The sequence below is a fragment of the Crinia signifera genome, chromosome 6 (genome assembly GCF_055691185.1).
Source record: "Crinia signifera chromosome 6, ASM5569118v1, whole genome shotgun sequence".
Lineage (NCBI taxonomy): Eukaryota > Metazoa > Chordata > Amphibia > Anura > Myobatrachidae > Crinia > Crinia signifera.
In genome coordinates this window covers 5,828,317-5,851,158 of record NC_139222.1, presented here as the reverse complement: position 1 = coordinate 5,851,158, position 22,842 = coordinate 5,828,317, and the positions used below count along the sequence as shown (strand labels likewise).

General features: G+C 45.7%; 2 protein-coding genes across 6 annotated transcripts in view; both read right to left on the bottom strand.

Annotated features, from left to right (window-relative positions):
- LOC146009858 (uncharacterized) overlaps positions 1-22,842 on the bottom strand; it is a 360,424-nt gene that overhangs the window by 4,586 nt on the left and 332,996 nt on the right. Inside the window, exons 1-3 of one of the 5 annotated variants that reach the window (XM_083150406.1) lie at positions 8,104-8,229; positions 7,853-8,013; positions 5,814-5,883 (exon numbers count right to left, since the gene is read on the bottom strand). The exons of 2 other annotated variants lie outside the window; for them this stretch is intronic. In XM_083150406.1, coding sequence (XP_083006532.1) covers positions 5,814-5,847 — 34 coding nt within the window. In that variant the 5' untranslated portion in view covers positions 5,848-5,883; positions 7,853-8,013; positions 8,104-8,229. Of the gene's footprint in view, positions 1-5,813; positions 5,884-7,852; positions 8,017-8,103; positions 8,230-22,842 lie in introns of those variants that run through there. 2 more of the 5 variants (XM_083150405.1, XM_083150407.1) reach the window with 2 other exon arrangements.
- Positions 14,886-22,842, bottom strand: part of LOC146007359 (lactase/phlorizin hydrolase-like) — a 62,312-nt gene continuing 54,355 nt past the window's right edge. Inside the window, exons 22-30 of the mRNA XM_083145708.1 lie at positions 20,747-21,015; positions 20,003-20,293; positions 19,515-19,717; positions 18,480-18,702; positions 18,035-18,144; positions 17,642-17,776; positions 17,011-17,231; positions 16,369-16,609; positions 14,886-15,117 (exon numbers count right to left, since the gene is read on the bottom strand). Of these exons, the coding sequence (XP_083001834.1) occupies positions 14,886-15,117; positions 16,369-16,609; positions 17,011-17,231; positions 17,642-17,776; positions 18,035-18,144; positions 18,480-18,702; positions 19,515-19,717; positions 20,003-20,293; positions 20,747-21,015 (1,925 nt within the window). The remainder of the gene's footprint in view (positions 15,118-16,368; positions 16,610-17,010; positions 17,232-17,641; positions 17,777-18,034; positions 18,145-18,479; positions 18,703-19,514; positions 19,718-20,002; positions 20,294-20,746; positions 21,016-22,842) is intronic.

Here is a 22,842-nt window from a genome sequence, read left to right as displayed (position 1 = left end):
AAGAAGGTCACTATCTGGTTATATAAGACTAAACTAAGTCAAGTGTTTTTCGACTTTGCTACTTAATCCAGGGAAAATACATTCACATGGGCCGTTATTCTAGTTGACTCGGACGGATGCGTATTTCCGGACGGCCACCGAGTGCTCTTAGCCCCGCCTACCATATGGATCGCTCACACCGTCCAAATGCGGTAAGACGGCGAGCGAACGGACCGTGAGTGGATGTTTCATGTGAACACCTCCCCATCCTCCGATGGTCGTCGACTATCGAATAATGGACCAAGCGGCCAGGCAGCACCGAGTGCTCCAGACCACTCAGACATTTTTCCGTGTGAAAAATCTGTGGGTCCAATGAAGAATATCTTTCACAAACAGACGTAACAGAAAGAGGTTATGTTATCTGAATCTCGGGTCCAACTCAATAAATTTTTTGAAACAAAATGGCCGAACGACAAATGTATTAAGCTAACTCAAGCCAGGAAAGGCCTCATGTATTCACCTGTACCTGTACCCAACTGCCAAAGTAAGATAGGTTTTATTCCAATCTGGTCCAAAAACAAGAGGGGAGTCACCGAATAATTTCAAATCTACAAGGGTTTAAAATACAAAACTTAGAATAGACAAATTCAAAATGGAGTCAGTAAGGTCAGTCATAAAGGGAAAGTAGACACATGACGTACTGGTAGGTATGGACATCAAGGATCTTCATATACCTATTTGGGAGGGCTACCAGAGTCTTTCAACATTTGCGATTTGCCTTTTGGGCTACCAAGGGCACCTCGTGTATTTACAAGGTTCATGGCATCTATGAGGAGTTTCCTAAAGCAAAAGGGAATAAAAATAATCCCTTCATACAAATGAGATTGAGAGAGCTTCAGCCACAGTTTATAAAGGAACCAGAACTGTTCCATGGCTCGGTTATCAGTTGGAGAAAGTCCAGGCTGGTTTCCAGTCAGCAGATGGAGTTTTTTGTTCTCAGATTCAATAGAAGTGGATAGAAGAAAATTCAAAAACATTCAAAAGTTACTCCAAAGGAATTTGGGACTCAGAAGTCCATCAGTTCTCTTTTGCATCCGGGAATATTTTATTTTTAAACGAAACTATCCAATATGCAAAACTCCCTTCCAGAATGTTCCAATTAAACAGTTTAAAGAGTTGGGCAGTATGGACGGTGTAATGGTTAGCACTGCATCACAGCGCCGAGGTCATGGGTTCCATTCCCACCATGGCTCTAACTGTGCGGAGTTTGTATACTCTCCCCGCTCTTCTGTGGTTTTCCTCCCACAATCCAAAAATATATTGGTAAGTTAAATGGTTCATTACTTTGCTCCAGAGGCAAAAGACAGTCAACTCAGGTGGTGGAATCATGCGGAAAACAGAGGTGGGAGTCAACCTTCCCAGGACTGGATCGTGATAACTACGGAGGGGCCGTCGTGGCAAACCACCAGTCTATGGTCCATAAATGTGCTGCAATTAATAGCTGTTGCAAACACAAACAAAAATTCAGTCGGACAATGCTGTAACATATGATAATCACCAAGGAGGGACAAGAATTCCCTTGGCAATGAGAGAAACGTTTCAGATCCTGTTCTGGACAGAGAGCAGGGTCCAAATAATATCAACATTTTTTATTCCAGGGATAGAGAATTGTAAGGCCGACTTTTAAAGTCACCAAACTATTAATCCAGGGGAATGGTATCTACACCTGGAAGATTTCCACAGTCTGGTTGTGAGATGGTGACAACCAGTGATGGATTTGATGGCCTGTCAGTTTCACAATAGAATCACAATAACTATAAAACTCAGAGGTCTTCAGGAAGCGGGCGTGGTGGCCCACTCTGATGCAGCGGCTTCGAGAGGAGGAGGTGGAGACCTACTCACCTGGGTGCATGCGCCTGATGGGCTGTCAGGTGCTGCGGTCGCTCGTCCTGGTGCTGCTCCTTGGTATTGGAGTCCGGGGCTGTCTGGGGCAGATCCACTATGCCCCGCGCGATCTCCTTCGGCTGCGCTGGAGTGCGGGGACCAGCGGCTCATCTGTCGGCTTCCCCAGCGCGTCCCTGTGTTATGACGTCGGGGAGAGTGAGGTCACTGCGCCACACGCCGGGTACTCTGCTGCTTCCAGAGCCAGCGATGAGCAGGATGGAGGAGCAGATGCCGGCTATCTTGCTGTCTCCGGTGCCAGACGGGGGGACTGGATATCAGGAGCCAGTCGATCTGTTGCTTCTGGTACTGGCTCAGGGGAAGGAGACATTAGAGATTAGGCTGAGGATGGACTGTTATCAGCCGTTAAGTAACTGTTCTCCACTAATATTCACTGAGACTTGGCTGGGTACAGGTGATCCTGTCAGCACATATAATAGGTGATCCTGTCGTCCCATTTGAGTTACCTGGAAGGACTTTGTTTGAGCCGACAGAACATCGGAGTCCGACAAAAAGAAAAGGTGGTGGTCTTTGCATATACACCCATAACAACTGCTGTTCGGACGTAGGCTTAATTAAGGACTTCTGCTCAGCTGACTTGGAATACATCATGGTAAGGTGTCGGCCATTCCACCTGCCCTGTGAGTTCTCTGTGGTCTTTGTGGCTGCAGTCTACATCCCGCCGCAGGCCAATGGTTCCATAGCTTTGGACACCATGTCTGATGTTATTTCCAGACTGCCCATCCGGAGTATGACTTTATTGTCGCCGGTGACTTTATTCAGGCCAATTTAAAATCAATTCTCCCAAAATTTGTCCAACATGTGGGCGTCCCGACGCGTGGCAATACCATCTTGGACCATGTGTATACGAACATCAGAGACGCTTACAGGACTATTTTACTAGTCCCAAAATATCGTCCAGTGTTTAAAAAGTCTAGGCCAGTTACTAAGAACATTGCGGTCTGGCCTGAGGGGGCTCTGTTGGGTCTGCTGGGGTGTCTGGAATGGACGGATTGGGACCTATTTGTGGAGGCTACCTGTGGTTCTAGCATCGATGTGGACTCACTGGCTTCCATGGTTCTGATGTACCTTACATTTTGCATAGAGGGTGTAACTAAGGAAAAGGAGAACACGTTTATTCCCAAATCAGAAGCCATGGATGAATAGTGAGGTGCGTTCCCTGCTAACATCTAAAGATATAGCAGCATATACAGTCCCTTGTTTGAGGAGGGGCATTCAGTTGGCTAAAAAACCCTATTTGGAAAAAATTGAAGGCCAATTTAAGGAATCTGGGGGTGCGAGATCAATGTGGCACCTAACGCACCACAGGGGTTCCAATACTGGTCCATGTAAGACTAATGGGCCCTCTGTGGACGAGTTTAATACATTTTATGCTGGGTTTGAGGAGGGGAACCCAATCCCTGCAGATGAAATCTGTGATCAGTCAGATTCCCCTCTGAGTTAGAAAAAAGGCTGTGTCCAGTGGCATAACAAATAGCTCTGCAGACCCGGGCACCCTCCACCTGCTCCTTCTCCTCCCCGCTGCCGCCCAGTCCACTGTGACTGCTGCCTGCCAGGAACAGCCGATCTTTCTCCTGTCAGAATGTCACTTATAAAATGGCTGCCCCCACAGAGGAGGCAGCGACCTCCACTTGCAATCCTAAATAATGGTCTGCATTAAGGCGGCAGCCATTTTGGAAGTGACATTCAGGAGGAGCGCCGGGACCGCAGATAGGAGGATCTGCTGGTTCCAGTAGGCAGCAATGGACCAGGCGGTGCCGGCGGAGGTGAGGGGGCACCCAAACTTTAGTTACAGGGGGGCGCCCAATTTCAAGTTACGCCACTGGCTGTGTCTACGGCAAACTAATGTAAGGAAAGCCTCCTGTCCAGATGGAATCACAGGTAGGGTTTTACGTGTGCTGACCAATTAGCAGGAATTTTTACAAGGATTTTTCATTGATCATTAGCAGATTGTGTTGTCCCACAATTGTCCCTGTCCCTAAATCCGCCGCAGTATCTGGATTGAATGACTACCGCCCTATTGCCCGCACATCCTTAATTATGATGTGTTCTGACAGAGGGGTTCTCCATCACCTTAAGGGTGTCATCCCGGTGGGTTCTTACCATCATCAATTTGAATGTAAGTCCAATCGATCCACCGAGGATGCTGCTCTGTTCTTCCTAGAGTTCTCTGTCATTTGGAGAACGGGGACTCCTATGTTAGATTATTATTTGTGGATTATAGCTCCGCTTTAACACCATTGTGTCTGCGCTGTTGATCGCAAAGCTTCGGGAGATCGGCGATAATTTTCCCATGTGTTATTGGCTGTTGGATTTCTCAACCAATCGTCCACGGTTAGGTTGGGTTCTACTTGTTTCAAACATCGGTGTCCCCCAAGGATGTGTCTCGAGTCCCTTTTTATACTCATTGTACACTTCAGATTCAGAGTCTAACCTCATTGTTAGATTTGCTGACGATACTACGGTCGTGGGTTTGATCAGTGGGGAAAGATATAGAATGGAGGTGCAGTCACTGGTAAACTGGGGAGAGGTTAATAACTTACTCCTAAATGGTAAAAAGACAAAAGGAGGTGGCCAAAGATTTCAGAAGTTAAACCTTCAGATCGCTGGCTTTACACGGCGAGGAGGAGGAGGAGAAGGTTACTGATGTTAGACTCTTGGGGATTACGTTAACGGAGGATCTGGTCCTCACGTACCGCTCTAGCAGTTGGAAAGGCTCAGCAATGCTGTGCAGACTGCGAGCAGCAGGGTTCTCCAGGCCAATACTTATGAATGTCTATTGTTGTGTAATGGAGAGTCGTCTGACTTATGCCATTGCGGTACGGTATGGGAATTCCAAGTGTTCCGATCGTAGATCTCTAGATAAAATAATTCAGGCCGCAGAAAAAGTCATTGGCCAGGCCAACCATTGCCTAGGATGGCAGACATTTTTTTGTAACAAAGGTATTTGAGATCCTAGCATCCTTGTCAAGGAGCCCATACACGGTCCGTTGTGTACGGCTCCGTTCTGTACTACGCGATGCGCGCTCCCGCGCATCACATAGTACGGTACAAAAAGTATGTGCTGCACATACTTTTTGTACTAGGTACACATCGGATTGGATCGCAGTCCATGCACACTGCATGCACTAGGGATGCGATCCGATCCGATGTGTGCTGTTTAAGCTTTATTCTCTTTTCTCCCGGTTGCCCTCTGGGAAACTTAGGTTGCCGTACTAGTCGGCTGCGGAATAGTTATTTCCAATCTGTTATTTAAGTTTGCATTTGTAGCGTGTGAGTTGTGAGGACTTCTTTTCCCCTTTTTCTTCTTCTTTGGAATTTCACTTATGCATTTTGGGGGAATTTTACTAAAGGAAATTTGTAAAAAAAATAGGTGTATTTGTATCCAGAAATACACTTATTTTTTACATTTACTATCCCGAAAATATGGCAATTCGTATTCATATTGATAGCACATCAATATGAAAATGAATTGCCGTATTTTCGGGATAGTAAATGTCAAAAATGAGTGTATTTCTGGATACAAATACACCTATTTTTTTTACAAATTTCCTTTAGTAAATTTCCCCCTTTATGTTGTAGTGACAAAAAAAATTATTTGATTGATTTGGAACACTGTAGTGCAATCCTAATGTTTGTTCTTATATGTTACATGCTCACTATCTCCAGTAGTGTCAATGCTGGCAGCAATGCAGTGCCGCATTTCACAGGTGTGCGGAAAGGTGGTGGTTCCTAATGCTGTGTAGTGCCTGTCCCATCAGACACCTGAACCTGTAACAGACTCGGCTTGTTCCCTCTCCCCAGCTCTATATACACATAGTTGTAAAATCTACTACATACACAAACAGACCTGTGATCTGACAAATACTTACCCAGTGATGTGAGGGGCCGGTGATTCTCCATCATCACATCCTGTCCTGTGTTCCTCTATATACTCCCCTCCTGCATGGAGAGATAGACAGTGACATCCTGACACCTTATAGGCACCTGACACACACAAGGATACAGTCATCACCCAAACACATCCCCCACTGTTACTGTATAACGTCCCATTCCCAGCAGTCACCTCTCCGGTCACATCCCCCGGTGTTACTGTATAACGCCCCATTCCCAGCAGTCACCTCTCCGGTCACATCCCCCACTGTTACTGCATAACGTCCCATTCCCAGCTGTCACCTCTCCGGTCACATCCCCCGGTGTTACTGTATAACGTCCCATTCCCAGCAGTCACATACCCCGGTGTTACTGCATAACGTCCCATTCCCAGCTGTCACCTCTCCGGTCACATCCCCCGGTGTTACTGCATAACGTCCCATTCCCAGCAGTCACATGCCCCGGTGTTACTGTATAACGTCCCATTCCCAGCAGTCATCACCCAAACACATCCCCCACTGTTACTGCATAACGTCCCATTCCCATTAGTCACATCTCCGGTCACATGCCCCGGTGTTACTGTATAACTCCCCAATCACAGCAGTCACCTCTCCGGTCACATCCCCCGGTATTACTGTATAACGTCCCATTCCCAGCAGTCACCTCTCCGGTCACATCCCCCGGTGTTACCGTATAACGTCCCATTCCCTGCAGTCACCTCGCCGGTCACATCCCCCGTGTTACTGTATAACGTCCCATTCCCAGCAGTCACCTCTCCGGTCACATCCCCCGGTGTTACTGTATAACGTCCCATTCCCAGCAGTCACCTCTCCGGTCACATCCCCCGGTGTTACTGTATAACGTCCCATTCCCAGCAGTCACCTCTCCGGTCACATCCCCCGGTGTTACTGTATAACGTCCCATTCCCAGCAGTCACCTCTCCGGTCACATCCTGGGTGTTACTGTATAATGTCCCATTCCCAGCAGTCACCTCTCCGGTCACATCCCCCGGTGTTACTGTATAACATCCCATTCCCAGCAGTCACCTCTCCGGTCACATCCCCCCCGGTGTTACTGTATAATGTCCCATTCCCAGCAGTCACCTCTCCGGTCACATCCCCCGGTTTTACTGTATAACGTCCCATTTCCAGCAGTCACCTCTCCGGTCACATCCCCCGGTGTTACTGTATATCGTCCCATTCCCAGCAGTCACCTCTCCGGTCACATCCCCCGGTGTTACTGTTTAACGTCCCATTCCCAGCAGTCACCTCTCCGGTCATATCCCCCGGTGTTACTGTATAACGTCCCATTCCCAGCAGTCACCTCTCCGGTCACATCCCCCGGTGTTACTGTATAACGTCCCATTCCCAGCAGTCACCTCTCCTGTCACATCCCCCCGGTGTTACTGTATAACGTCCCATTCCCAGCAGTCACCTCTCCGGTCACATCCCCGGTGTTACTGTATAACGTCCCATTCCAAGCAGTCACCTCTCCGGTCACATCCCCCGGTGTTACTGTATAACGTCCCATTCCCAGCAGTCACCTCTCCGGTCACATCCCCCGGTGTAACCGTATAACGTCCCATTCCCAGCAGTCACCTCTCCGGTCACATCCCCCGGTGTTACTGTATAACGTCCCATTCCCAGCAGTCACCTCTCCTGTCACATCCCCCAGTGTTATTGTATAACGTCCCATTCCCAGCAGTCACCTCTCCGGTCACATCCCCCGGTGTAACCGTATAACGTCCCATTCCCAGCAGTCACCTCTCCGGTCACATGCCCCGGTGTTACTGTATAACGTCCCATTCCCAGCAGTCACCTCTCCTGTCACATCCCCCGGTGTTACTGTATAATGTCCCATTCCCAGCAGTCACCTCTCCGGTCACATCCCCCGGTGTTACTGTATAACATCACATTCCCAGCAGTCACCTCTCCGGTCACATCCCCCGGTGTTACTGTATAAAGTCCCATTCCCAGCAGTCACCTCTCCGGTCACATCCCCCGGTGTTACTGTATAATGTCCCATTCCCAGCAGTCACCTCTCCTGTCAGCAGCTGAATGATCTTATTGGTGAGTTCCAGGATCTTCTGGTCATTGTGCCTCTCATGTATCAGTGAGTGAGGTGGAGGCACCGTGATGGGGCTCTGGGTGCTGCTCAGTCCTCCTGACACACGGGGGCGGCTGCTGGGTGTCTCCCTCACTGCTGTATAATGGCAGACACCACTATAACTATGCAGTCACTATATTGGCCATATATATAATAATAAGATAACGATATAGAACACATCACCTCGATACAGGCAGGAGGAGGAGTCAGTCTGGGAATGATGACATCAAACTGATAGTTGGCGATTAGTGAGCTGTGTATCGGGACTACAAGAACATGGCCGTCTATGTATTTATACACTACTTAGACCACAGAAGAATGGCCGCTCAGCGTCTTTACGGACATGTCGCATGGAATGTTTGTGCTATGTGTATCGCCCTCTAGTGTTTCTCTCCGCCGTTCCACCCATAATCTCTAATTGAGCATGCGCGTTACTACAGCAACCACGGTGAGGTCTCGGCGGCCATTTTTGTTTGTGGCAGCTAGGAGGTGATATAAATTCGTCCACAGCTGAGGAGTGGGTGTAACAGAAATGAGAGAGGCTGCTGTGTGTTATATGTCACACTACATACATGTAACATGATTTGTAGAATGAGTATATTATCCTCTATTTTACAGTATACACTGTTACTGTACACTGTAAATTATATAGCAGAACCATGTCACTCACACCATGGAGGTCATTTTGATTCATCAACACCGGTGCGAATTCGCAGCGGTGAGCGATGCTGATGGACCTATGCGCATTGGCATATTCGCTTATGCAGACCATCTGTGCGAACGGACACGGCAACTAGTATACGTGCGCCCGCTGGGCGTTCCGGTGGTAATCCGCAGGTGCTGGGGGTGGGCAGCTGACGCCCTCTTCCTGTACCAGTGCGTCCCAAATCTGAGTCACCGGAGAGCGATTTAGATTTGCAAATGCCTTTGAAATCATTTGATGGTCGGCGACCATCGAACGGTTTCATCCATGGGCGCAAGCTGTGAATAGATGTTTATGCAAAACAGCCATTCGCATGTGTGATATCAGCGTGCGTGCGGCGGGCAGCAATTAGGTGAATCGCAAAGCAGAGGGTCAGAATGACCTTCAATATGTGTATATTATATGTACGGTATATTACACCCCATATATGTATAGTGCATACCCTCCAACTGTACCGATTTAGCCGGTACAGTACAGTTTTTTAACGGTCTGTACCGGCTATAAGAATGTGTACCGATTGTACCGGTTTTCAGGTCAGATGGCTCCTCTTTGGCTTGACGGGCGTTTATGACCGAATGAAGCTTGGCAGTACATAGAAGATATATTTGTGCCCTTTAGAAACCAGTTTATCTCCCGTTCCCAGGGGTGCTTAGCGGGCTGCATTGTGTGCGTCGCGTCATGACGTCACACAGCAGCCGCGGACCCTCGCACTCGGGCTGTCAGCAAATATAAATGTAAAGCCTCCTGGAGATGCCGGCGCATGCGCTTGGCTCAGCATCTCCTGGGAGGTGAGGGGAGCGCTCAGCGGCCGGACAGTCAGAACACAGAGCCAAGTCCTTGCACAATCCGGCAGCTTGGAGAAGCTGAAGACCCTGGCCAGAAGCACAGCGTGCAACCTCCTATCTGTGCCAGGTAGGAGCAGGTGGCGGCCAGTGGGATCATATAGAGACACAGTAAGTCTCTATTTGATGCCTGGGATCTTTTGCTGCTTGGGAGAAGGCACCCCCCTGCCGCCACACATATGCTGAGGGGGACACACACCTGCTGCCAATACAGTGCTCTGTCCTACCCCTTGTTATAGGCCTGCCACCAGCACAGCACCATTTCTCCCCCATTCCCCAATCACCATTTTTTGAGACTGAAACATTGGAGGGTATGCACTACTAAGCCACCATGTCACATGAGCTGCAGACGTTTATCTGCAGCTCTTGTGACATGGTGGCTTAGTAGTGGGCTGCTGGCATATTAAATCAGTATATTTAATATATTTAAAAAATAAGTATATTAAATATATTGATTTAATATGCCAGCAGCCCAACAGCTTCATCAGGTGCTCGGCCAGGGGGCAGGGTCACTGCCATATGCCCCCCAGGGCCACTATGTTATTTCACACTGTCTCGGGCCACAAGAATAATGTGGGGAAACTGTCCATTACACATTCAGAAAGGGGGTGTGGCCACGCCACGTTACCCGTGGACACGCCCACTTTACATGTGGCCATGCCCCCTTCCTTAATGTGTGCCGATTTCTGCCTCTCAAATGTTGGAGGGTATGATAGTGTATGTAATGTGTGTTATATGTCATACTACATACATGTTACATGTCATATGTTATGTGTACATTACCATGTATGTTACATTATACACTGTATGGTATATATTATACATATGTATTATACTGTATATTACACCCCTGTACTGTATATTACACCACATATATATGTATATTACACCCCCTGTACTGTATATTACACCACATGGGCCTAATTCAGCTTCGATCACTAATTAGAGAATTAGCAAACCGAGCGATTATGCAATCTCTGCGAATGTGCGAGCCCGAACAGCGGAATACAGTACGTATACATCGTCCCAATATGAGTGACAGGTCCATTTGGGGGTGGTAACATCTTTTGGGAGTGTCAGGAAGTAATGTAGGCGTGTCCAGGCGAGGGAGGGACTGGGAAAAACCTTCGATGATAAGGGGATTGCGTACGGGTTTACGGGTGGATGGCAAATTCACTGACACATTTACATGGGGCAGATTTCAGACCTTATTCCGGTCCGTTTGCAGCAGCTCTGCGTCCGCACAGGGACCAATGTTGTCTCACTGCGCATTTCTGCCCATGTGCGTACGCAGGGTGCATGCACCCACAGCGAGCAGTCTGTTCCCAGCGAGCAGCACTGTGTGACAGATGTTATACTACAGACATGGACATATCGGGGATGTCAAATGTAAATGGCCAATGTTTTATGTCTGCATATGAGTCACACTGCGCATACCTTCTGATATTTGGTACCCGGTAAAGAGCATTTCCATCGTGTTACGTTTAAACTTCAAATATCTTTTGTTTGTGACACACAAACCCATGTTTGTTGATTTCAGTTTTTCTCCCTGCAGCCTAGCACAGCTGGTGGCACGTGACTGATCAAAACAGAGCAGCTGTGAAGAGCTCCCTCTTAAAGGCAAGGTGGGTGTGTCTAATTTTGGACAGAAAGAAATGTCACTGTGTGGTGCACCAAATAAAGAGTCAATTAAAATCTAACCTTTATTATTATGGGTTAAAAATATAGCGAAATATAAAAGACACAAAACATAAATGACATACACATTCGTTTAAAAAAGGATATAAATTATCCTTGCTACGTGGGGTCCCACACTCCTAATTTTCAATTCCCACTAGTGTCAAAGTACGTGCTCTGTCTAGTAAATATCTTGAATTATTTATATAGATGCGGCGGGTATTGGACACACATTATAGATTACCCCATTCATAGGGGAAAAGTTGGTACAACTTAGGGTAGGCTGTTTAGGGCAGGTGTGCCAATTAATTTTGAATTTTGAATTGGAAGATATGGTATTGTGCGACGGCTTTAAGGATAGAATTTCCAGATATCCAGTGCTTGTGCTGGAGGGCACTGGTAGCCGTTCTAATTTGTCACTGGTAGCCGTTCTGATTTGTTACTGATGTGTCGTACTGCACTTGGTTTATGTGATAGCGTTAGTTATGCCAAAAATAAATAATTAGGCAAGGTTGAACAGTGCTTGTGCTTAGGAATACCGATAATAGCTCAGTGTGTAGTATTAATACGTCTACAGGAGCGTGTCGGTAGCATCTAATCTCACGTTAATCGTGTGCACACATAGTAGAGATGATCACTGTAACATAGCCAAGTGTATCAGTGATAACATTAATACAATCCCTGGAGTACAGCGTATCAACTTATACGACACGTTGTCTCACGATGTAACAGGACTGAATAGCCAAGTGTATCAGTGATAATATTAATACAATCCCTGGAGTACAGCGTATCTATTTATACGACACGTTGTCTCACGATGTAACAGGACTGAATAGCAGTAACTGCTCAATATTTTGTGCTTGTTACGTCGGCTGAACAATTTGTGAATAAATTGTCAATGTGCCTGTACCAATTAGTTTTTAATTTAGAAGATACAGTGTGTGTGGCGGCGTTTTTAGAATATAATTTCAAATAACCAATGCCTGTCTCTTTGCGAGGGGCACTGGTAGCCGCTTGAAGTAATCACTGATATGCTTGTTCTTATACTTGTCAACTGTTCTAATTAGTTACACCTTAATGAGTGTTTTTTGGCAGCGTGAACAGTGCTCATATTCAGAAATGCCAGTAATCGCTTGGTGTGTGGTGTTCACACGTTTTGACCGAGCGTCTCAATAGCAGTTAATCTCATACTAATTATGTGCATCGGTAGCGGTAACAATCACTTAACATTAGTGGCATATATCAGTGACAATAGATCACAGTCCCTAGATTGTAACGTATTATTAATTAGGACAAGTTGTCTCTTGTGGGACAGGACTGAGTGATCGTAATATGCTCAGTATGTTGCGATCATACGCCCGCCAACCGAATATACCAGTAGCGGCGGTGATCACTACACTCTGGCTGGGTACAGGACTCGCAGCGTGAGATCCACAGTCCCTGGAGCGCGACGTGCTCAGTAGTTACACGCCATCTCACAATAGGCAGGACTGGGTGACACTTGCAATACAAATGTGCGCCCTTCAGCCAACGGGCTGTGTGTCAGTGCGCCCGCTCGGTAACGTGATTTTTCAATTTTAAACTAGACAGATCAAAATTAGTACATTTCAATGGGGGTAAGGGAGTGGGGATAGCCCACGAAGTGTACGGTCGGCGTACGCTTCGCTAATGAGCTTCGTCAGGACCAACCTGGGTGGTGCCTGAGAGCTCCTTAAGTACCTGTGGATTCATGAATATGGTAATGCGCTGATGCGCTCATTGGTTGTCCCGGTTGTCAATCAGGGATTGCATATCGTACTGAGTAGTGTGTTCCGTTTACTGCTCGCAGATAAGGTCTCTGTTGCAAGGTAACAGAACTGTTTATCACTAGGAATATGCGCTGGGTATCGGGTACAATCATATGTGTAAACAGAACATCTTTAGGTTACTTAATCATTTAGAGGGTATGCCTGATTGGGTCAAGGAAGTAAACCATGATTGAACAGGGAGACCATCAGTCAAAATGAGCATGACACTCTGATAGATACTTATGTCATACGAATTTAATCATTAAGACAACCATTGAGGGGCCAAACCTTCTGAGTCATATTCACCCTTTACTGTGTGATTACCATCCCTTTCTCCTAAATATACATTTGTCAGTGCAGGAGGGGGGAGGAGGAGTCTACAGTATATCAAGTCTGTCTGAGACATTTGTTATTTCACAGTGGTGCTAGTAAGTGTTACCCATAAGTGTGATATGATTAGCGTGTTATTTCACAATGGTGCTAGTAAGTGTTCCGCATATGTGTGACATTAGCTAATAATAGAATATAAAAGAATGCATCCAATCATCGTTAATAAATCAATCATCTATTTATTGGCTCATTGTTGTGCACATAATCCATCATTACTTTTTTCTAGCTGCAACAGTAAGTGATGTTCAGCTTTGAGTTATTGGTGTGACCCTGTAGATTAGCAACGGTTAATGTTTATGGTAATTATTGAACAGCAGCTATGGACCCGTCCCTCCTTACAGATCATCCCCAGCTAAGGAAATTGGGGTCTTTCTTACATGGACACCAGGCTTACGGCCAGTCTGAATTTCTCCATAAGATCTGCTCATTGAGTCCATCACAGAATCAGTGGACTTTGTCGTGTCTTCTTCACCGTTTGAAGCAATGACCTTTAGTTTGTGGACAAATGTGCTCCTGCTGAGCTTATAGTTCCGTCAATGACAACCCAAGGGCCCCAAACAATGTTACTGTCACCACCAAGATGTTGGAATGGATTGTTTGGCTTTATCAAGTTTTCTAATATAAGCCAACAAGCTCTACTATAATCTCATCGTTCCGTAGAACATTCTAGCAGCGGTCTTCTTGCTGGAGTTCTCTTTAATTGGTCATCTAAGGTCTTCTTGTTGAGTAGTGACTTCCTTTATGCTATCCTCCCCTGGACGGGTGCCGGACGGGAGTCATTAACCCGACGTCGGGATCCCGACTGTTAAAACACGGTCGGCCGGGTTCCCGCCGGCCGCCGGCTATTTTTCCTCGTGGGGGTCCACGACCCCCATAGAGAGAGAATAGAATAGGTGGCTAGCATAGCTCGCCACCGTGCCCGCAGCGTGGCGAGCGCAGCGAGCCCGCAAGGGGCTTTGTTGCGCTGGCCACGCTGTCTGAGGCCAGGCAGTCGGGATCCCGACGTTGGGATAATGACTGTCGGGATTCCGACTGTCGGGGAGTCATACCACACCCCCATGGACAGAGTTTAGCAGATGGTGGACTCATAAACTGCTCTTCCAGATATTTTGTTAGATGACCGTTCCTGGCACAAAGTCCATAGAAAAAGTCTCGCAGCCCAGCCTAATGAGCACTGACAAATCTTCGCTACGATACTAAGAGACCTCCTCTGGTTGAGACACATCATGCAATCACAGTCCTGTGTGGTGAAGACCAGATTTTGGCAGTTCATAGCGGTTTATTATTCCACCACATAACGTACTTATCCGCCAATCTGAACTGTTATTCCGAGAGTGTTACATACTTTTATCAACAATTTAATGATTAATAAATCAGAAGCATCACTGACAGTAGAGGTTACATTAAAGATAAAAAAAAGGGGCAGACTAGATAGGCCAAGTGAAAGATATTGGAAGACTCCTCAGATCAAATTTTAAAAAAAGTCCAAAAAAAGTTTTTTAAAAACTTTCTAGCACATCTGTATTCCAGCAAATTAAAGATGTTATTTTTAATTAGAGGCCTTAGCTAAAACAATTTATCTAACTTAAATTTCTTGCGCAATTTACTATACAGAATGGAAAACAAGATGATGCCCAGAACAGCAGCAAGTAATAGCGCAAATTCCACATATAGCGCAATCATTGCGTCGTCCGTAGAGATGTCCATTCCGAGGAAGGGAACAGTGTCCGATTGTGCATCTTCTGTGGGTCCCGCGTGACTGCTGCTGGCTGTGGCGCGGGTTGTGGTGGAAGTTGTACTGGTTGTGGTGGAAGTTGTACTGGCTGTGGTGGTTGCACCTGTAGGAAAGAACACGCTGGTATAACTGACTCTTCCAGCACTTACATGTAACATGACTGAGGATGACAGGAGTTTTATTTCAAGCAGATACTCAAAGATATGCTGATCACGAAATACACTGGGATACAGTTACATAACTATAAAGTAGAGGCGAGTATGGATGACTGGGCATTCCGTAGAGTGGAGTATAGATGACCGGGAGTACGGTTGAGTGGAGTATGGATGACCAGGAGTACCGTAGAGTGGAGTATGGATGACCGGGATTACAGTAGAGTATGGATGACAAGGAGTGTGATAGAATGGAGTATGGATGATTTGTAGTAGAGTACAGTGGAGTATGGATGAGTGGAAGTAGGGCACAGTGGAGTATGGATGAGTGGGAGTAGGGCACAGTGGAGTATGGATAAGTGGGAGAACAGCATAGTGATGTATGGATGAGTGGGAGTAGAGCACAGTGGAGTATGGATGAGTGGGAGTAAAGCACAGAGGAGTATAGATGAGTAGGAGTAGAGCACAGTGGAGTATGGATGAGTGGGAGTAGAGCACAGTGGAGTATGGATGAGTGGGAGTAAAGCACAGAGGAGTATAGATGAGTAGGAGTAGAGCACAGTGGAGTATGGATGAGTGGGAGTAGTGCACAGTGGAGTATGGATGAGTGGGAGTAAAGCACAGAGGAGTATAGATGAGTAGGAGTAGAGCACAGTGGAGTATGAATGAGTGGGAGTAGAGCAGAGTGGAGTATGGATGAGTAGGAGTAGAGCACAGAGGAGTATAGATGAGTAGGAGTAGAGCAGAGTGGAGTATGGATGAGTGGAAGTAGAGCAGAGTGGAGTAGTAGTAGTAGTACGTTTATTTATAAGGCGGAGTATGAATGACGAGAACAGGAACACTTTGGTGTATTGATGGCCAGGAGTGGAACATGGTGGAGTATTGGATTGGTTAGATCTTGGTTGTAACTCTTCTGACATTGGAGCCTTGCAGAATGCAACACCTAAGGTCTATGTTGCCCCTTCTAGCTCTGGAGATGGCTAACACAGTGGCAACAGAAAGGGCTGGAGCCCAGCAGAGATGGCCACAAAACAACGTACTGTAAGGAATATGTATAAAATAAGAGATACAACAGTTCATGCAAAGGCTATAAAAATATACCCAGTCTAAACTGGAATCTTCGTGGAAAACAGGGACACTTAACCATGTTATAGACCCCTACTCACCTTCTGGCTCCAGATTCAAGCAGGGCTGAGGCCCATTAAGCGGGTCAGGGAATCCATTGCACTGGACAACCGTCCTGTAGTACCTAGCTGACTCTTTAGGTGTACGAGGCAAAGCTGGGTCTGAGTAATTCACATAGTACAAGCCAAACCTTTCAGCAAATCCTTGTCCCCACTCAAAGTTATCCATCAGAGACCAGGCGGCGTACCCCCGGAGGTCCACACCATCATAAATTACAGCTGTGTAGTACAAAAATCACGGTATGGTTACTGAAGACCACTCTCTGCTAGAAAGGTACATTCTGCTTTGGTTCACTTCCCCTCGACCAAAAAACAAGGAGCTACTGTAACATTCTGAGAAAATGGAGAGATTGAGAAGTCTCCTAAGGAAGGTTCCTCATCAATCTCGGATGTCTTCTCTAGACAAGTTTCCAAGAAAAAACTCCCACACAAAGCACAGAACAAAACATTACATAGCAAACTCTTGAAATTGATTTGTCTAAAATGTCTTTCATAAGATGATACCAGCAACGTTTTTCATTAGATCTCTAACTTTCCTGGTTCCGTTATAGGAGCATTCCTGGTTTGGGGTGATTTATGGAATTGCCTGGAAGGGGAAAACCTGTACTTTATTCTCTCACCTTTTAGTGCCTCATTGATATAATGTTTGTAGAAATGTTGTCTCTCGACGTCATTCAGATTTGTCCCACGTTCGGATACGCCATTCTCCGTTATGTAAATAGGGGGGTTGTTAAATTCGTCCTTAATCCACTTTAATAATCTTCGCATGCCAAACGGTGTCATTTTTAACCAGGAGCTACCAGTTCCCAGCCAAGTTCGGTCATAGATTGTATAGACCCCTCTGTAAGGATGTATGAGACATTAATTTGTTGTAGAATGTGCACATTTATTCCCTCATTTCCATTTTTTTGCTAAATTTTGGGCCTAAGAAAACCGGTTGCAAAAATGTCAGACTGTATATTGAGCTACATGGAGCTACAAGGAGATACGACGTGCAATAGGTCAATAGATCAACCTCTATTGGTCAAAACGCTTTAGGTCAACATTGGCAATAGGTCAATACAAACAAAAAATCATCATAGCCACACATGAAAAGGTCAACGTTAGTTTTTCATGATTTAAAAAAAAAAATGTAATTTTTTTTACACTTTAACATCCACGTGGACTTCGATTGAGACGAGTAAAGTCACTGTATGATCCTCTATGGAATTTATTCTGTACACTGGGCAGCTGTCTTCTTCATACACTTACCTGTCTGAATCATACGCTTGGTAATCTAATGGATAGTCGTTTTTCGTAACCAATAAAGAGCAATAGTGATTTAGGCCGAAGAAGTCATAAGTTCCATTGATTCTCTGCTTCTCGCTCTCCGTAAACTCTGGGAGTCTGTGGAGAAAGAAGAATTTCAAGGATTACTATTTTTAATCTGTCCGTAGTATGTTACACACTGAATAGGGATCATTCGTCCCAATCTGTACAAGAGATCCCGGAGGAGAAACCACCGGGCGAGCACAACAGGGACGTGTCACATTGTATGTTAGTGGTGGAACAAATTTTGGATACATTTCATCTCATTGTATTTGTCAAGTGAAGATTTATTGTAAAACTGATGGAAAAGTCCATGGGATTAAGTGTGCTCCTCACCGGCTTTTGGGCAGCCCTGCCGCCAGGCTCCTCTCCCGAACTTGTCTCTTCATGACCTCAGGGTAGTCCCCGTTTTTGAAAATAGGATATGCAAACCAGCCAGTAAAGAACTAGGAAACATAAAAAAAAAAGAAAGAAAAAGAAAGATTTATAAAACCGCATTCATTTTTAGAGTGAACACAGCAGAGGGGCTTCAACTTTGGCCACATTCCATGTTCACAAGGACAATCAACCCTCCTGGTCTTGGCGCCTGGTGCTAAACTTACTCCCACCTAGCTTATTGCTCCTGGCCGTTTTGCTCAGCATCTGTAGACCTAAGCCTTGTTCTCAGGGAGTCTTTAAGCCAAGATCAGAGGTGCTCACAAGCCGCAAAACCTGGACCCGACCTGATATATATATATATATATATACACATACATATATACTGTACACACATGTTACATACCATTTGATGTGTCTGTGCTGCTTCGACATCCTCTTGTTTGTACGGGTTGATGGGCTCGCCCCAATCAGCATTTATTGTGATGGAGACCATTCCTCCCTGTGTGGCGCGATATTTATCATTGTACAAGTGCCAGACCTCAGCATGAGCCTTAATCAGGTTATGGGCGGCCAGGTAAACCCCGACGCCTGGCGAATATATTCCTGCTCGAAACAGATAAACATCACTATTTATGAAGTTATACTTATGGCATCAGTTACTACATCGTAATAACGAAAGATGGACAGGAGAACCAGCAGTAGAAGATGACCAGAGTGGTCTACAAGGTGTCTCTTAACTGAATGGTACAATACATGACTCATTAGCAGCACAGACAGTGTAGTGGTTAGCACTGAGGTCATGGGTTCTATTCCTGTCAGGGCCCTAACTGTGTAGAGTTTGTATATTTTCCCCAAGCTTGAGTGGGTTTCCTCTGGGTGTTCTGGCTTCCTTCAAAAAATATATTAGAGGGGTAAAATGGCTCCCAACAAAATTAACCCTAGTGTGAATGCATGGGGGGTATGCAATGTTGGATCACGGCTGTCGATACCCGCCGACAGCCGTGATCCAGGCCCGTTTGCGGTCAGATCGACCGCATAACGACAGATGGGATTCAATGTCCCGTCTGCCGATGAGGGCAAAGGGGGGGGCGTGGCAGCGAAAACGGACGTGGATTGTCGATCTGCGGCCCAGATAACTACAATCCACGGCCGTTATCGGAAGAACGGGCCCGACAGATTCTAAAGTCGGGCCCATTCTGCCGTCATCCCGCATCAATGCTGTCGTTAAACACAGAATTGAATAGGGAGCGGCCGCTATTTCCCACGTCGAAAATAGCGGAGGCAGATTGCATATCCCCCCATGTGCGTATACTTGTGGTATGGAATATAGATTGTAAGCTCCACTGGGGTAGGGACTGATGTGAATGGCCAGATGTTCTCTGTACAGCGCTGTGTATATAAGAAGGAAATTAAAGGTTTATTGGTTTGCTAAAGTAACTTGCCTGGTGCAAAGACACCTATTCCATACCCAAGATAGGCAACGATGTAGGACTCATTGAGCGTGATCCAGAACTTCACTTTGTCTCCCAGTCTCCGGAAGAGAACATCAGCGTAGTCTCTAAACCATTGAACAACGCTCTCATTCTCCCAACCACCGAGTTCCTGCAGAGCTTGTGGTAGATCCCAGTGATACAGAGTCACCTGTACAGCAGAACATTACATAATTTACTATAAAATAACTACATTTAAGATGAATCTACTCAATGATCTCCATGTGTGACATCGTGTTGCCCGGCAGATACTGAATGCCGCCCTTTTACGATGGATTTCACTAAGCTTGAACGTCTTTGTAATGCCTCGAATATACAATTAAGGTAAACTGTGGGTGAGAAGGGACAAGCTGTGATCATTTTGGATGTTCTAGTTCCTCACCCAGTGCTTCTATACTCCCCACTGACAAGATGAATGCGGTCATATCCTTGTTACCTGTGGTGTTATACCAGCAGCCAGTAGACCATCAATCAGACGGATGTAGTAATTGATCCCAGCTTCATTCACATAGTTTGGGGTCCCATCAGGAAGAACGCGAGACCAGGAGATGGAGAATCGGTAGCCAGTCACTTTGAAACTCTTTATCACCTCTATATCTTCCTCAACCCGGTAGTAGCTGTTACAGGCCACATCTCCATTGCTGTTGTCGTTGATTTTGGATGGCGTATGGGCGAATACATCCCAGATGCTAAGCCCTTTCCCATCTGCCCTCCAACCACCCTCAATCTAGAGGTGAGAAAGAACATGGAGTTAGGCTAAATATTCTGCTATATAAAGCACTTATTCGAGTTTTAGAGTAAGACCTTTCCATTCCCAATACTATGTAATAATAGTCACATCGATACATATATTTGTCCTGTTATATGCTGCATGGAATTGCCGTTGTATAATGTATAATTTTATTATCTGAAACTGTTTATATTTGTAGACTTAGCCCTGATGAAGTCTCTATGAGACGAAACGTGTTGGGTAATGGTTTCATGTGTATAGGCTTCCAGATTATCACCTAAGCAGTTTATTAGTATTGGGATCATTTGTTTGCTCCATTTCATTGTTAGGCGCCAACTCACTACTGTCCATTTGGTGCCATTTCCTTATTAAAGCTTCTTGCTATCAGTAACATAATATCTACAGAAATACACTGGAGCGAGGTCCCACCACTCCACCAAACGATCTCACCTGATAAGCGGATGAGGCCACGCTCCATACAAAGTCATTTCGGAATTCGCCATATAGAAATTCCTCGTCCTTCTGCATCGGGATCCCGTTGTTGCGTATAACGTCCGCGTAATAAATAGCCGTGCGCTTCGCAGTCCTTGGGCGGTTGGGATTAGTGAAATCCACATGGTGCAGCCCAAACCTAAATCGGTGTCCCTGGTCCCATTCAAAAGTGTCCATAAGTGCCCAGACGTTGTAGCCTCTTAGATTGACCCCATCCAAACTGTAAGCTTTTGGGGAGAGAACGGAAAATAAGTTATACGTTCTAATGGCACATCATTTACTCTTGACATCTGCTGGTGTAACCATGGGTGATGATAGCCTTCAGCCAATCTTATTACCCCAACCTAAACTGTTACCCTCACCAACCCGTAGACTAAGAAAATATCTAAGGTTACATTTCTGGGACCATTCATGAGACACATCTTGGTTTTTGCTCAATGGTCAGCGCAGGGTGAAAGGAGAGGTATAAATTATAGCTGTGACATCACGTGTCTGGAGCTTTTGTTGTACAGCTACAGAAACCTTTCAGTCTTCTCAGTACAGGATTCGTAGTTGGGCGGCTGAACCACTTGAATTTTAAATTAGTCTTCCACCTGAGACATTTCACCTATTCCTTGGGTTTCAAATTCAAGTGGCTCACCCGCTCAACTATGAGTGACCTATTCCTGACCTTGACTCCCCACCATTCTACAAGAATATAATGTAGGGGACTTGTCACCTCTGGGCCGTGGCCTTCTTTAAAATGAAAATCAAACAGATTTTACAACCTGCCTGATGAAGTGGACACTTCAACGAAACGCATAGCAAAAGTGATATTGCATACTTTTTAATTTAATATTTTTCATCCATATATTTCCTCGTTCTATATATTAGTCTAGATGTCTTTATACATATATACATATACATATATTATTGTATACTACAGAAGATATTTGTTGCTCTCTGTTTAATGTTGGAGTGTTCCATCACAGTAGAAGTATATTCCAGGTAGCCAATTTGTGCATTACCTTTAAGTTTGAATAAAAAATATATAGTGTCCACCGTAGGAGTTCAGAAGCCGGATAAAGCCAGAATGGAACTGGTAGTGTGGACCGGACTGGAACCAATTATGAAACCAGACTGAAACTGGTAATGCGGACCAGACTAGAACTGGTGGATGCTGGATGTTTGTGTGGAATTGACTATGCTGGGAGCGGGTGTGGTATATCACACCCACAGTCGGGATTCCGTTGGTTATTATCCCGACGTTGGAATCCCAACTGCCCGGACTCAGACAGCGCAACAAAGCCCCTTGGGGGCTCGCTGTGCTCACCACTCTGTGGGCACAGTGGCTCACTGAGCTTGCCACCTATTCTATTCTCCCTCTGTGGGGGTCGTGGACCCCCACGAGGGAGAATAGCCGGTGGCCGGCGGGATCCCAAGTGTCAAGGTTTTAACAGTCGGGATTCCGATGATGGTGTAATGACTGTCGGAATCCCGACTGTCTGTCATCTGGCACCCGCTGGAAGCCTAGCTGGGACCAACTAAGCTGGATGTTGGGTTAAGACGGTCTAGGTGGAAAACTAGGCTTGGACATTCTGAACAGTCATTTTTCTCAGTTTTCCAGGATTTTCTCCCATACAATACCAAATTTTCTAGTTTGATGGTTGGATGAAAGTTGGTCAAGTGCATGGGTAGTCAACTTCAGTCATCAAGAGCTACCAACTGTTCAGGTTTTCCAGACCACCGAGCTGGTGCACAGGTGTAGTCATTACTCACTGTTACATTCTAAGGATTACTTACTGTTACATTCTAAGGATTAACAGGTGGAGCTAATTAGTTCACTTGTGATTCTGTGAGGAGACCCACAAAACATTGGTAGCTCTCGAGGACTAAAGTTGTCCACTCCTGGTCTAGTGCATTGACATCTTAAGGTGCTATATATTCTTAAGAAATAATTTTGACATAATTAGTTTTTATTGATACCCAATAATAACAAAAGTAACTTTATTCTCATTGGCCTCTAATCTGCTTCTTTAGGATCAGCAACATAAATATAATTATTCTGGACTTCT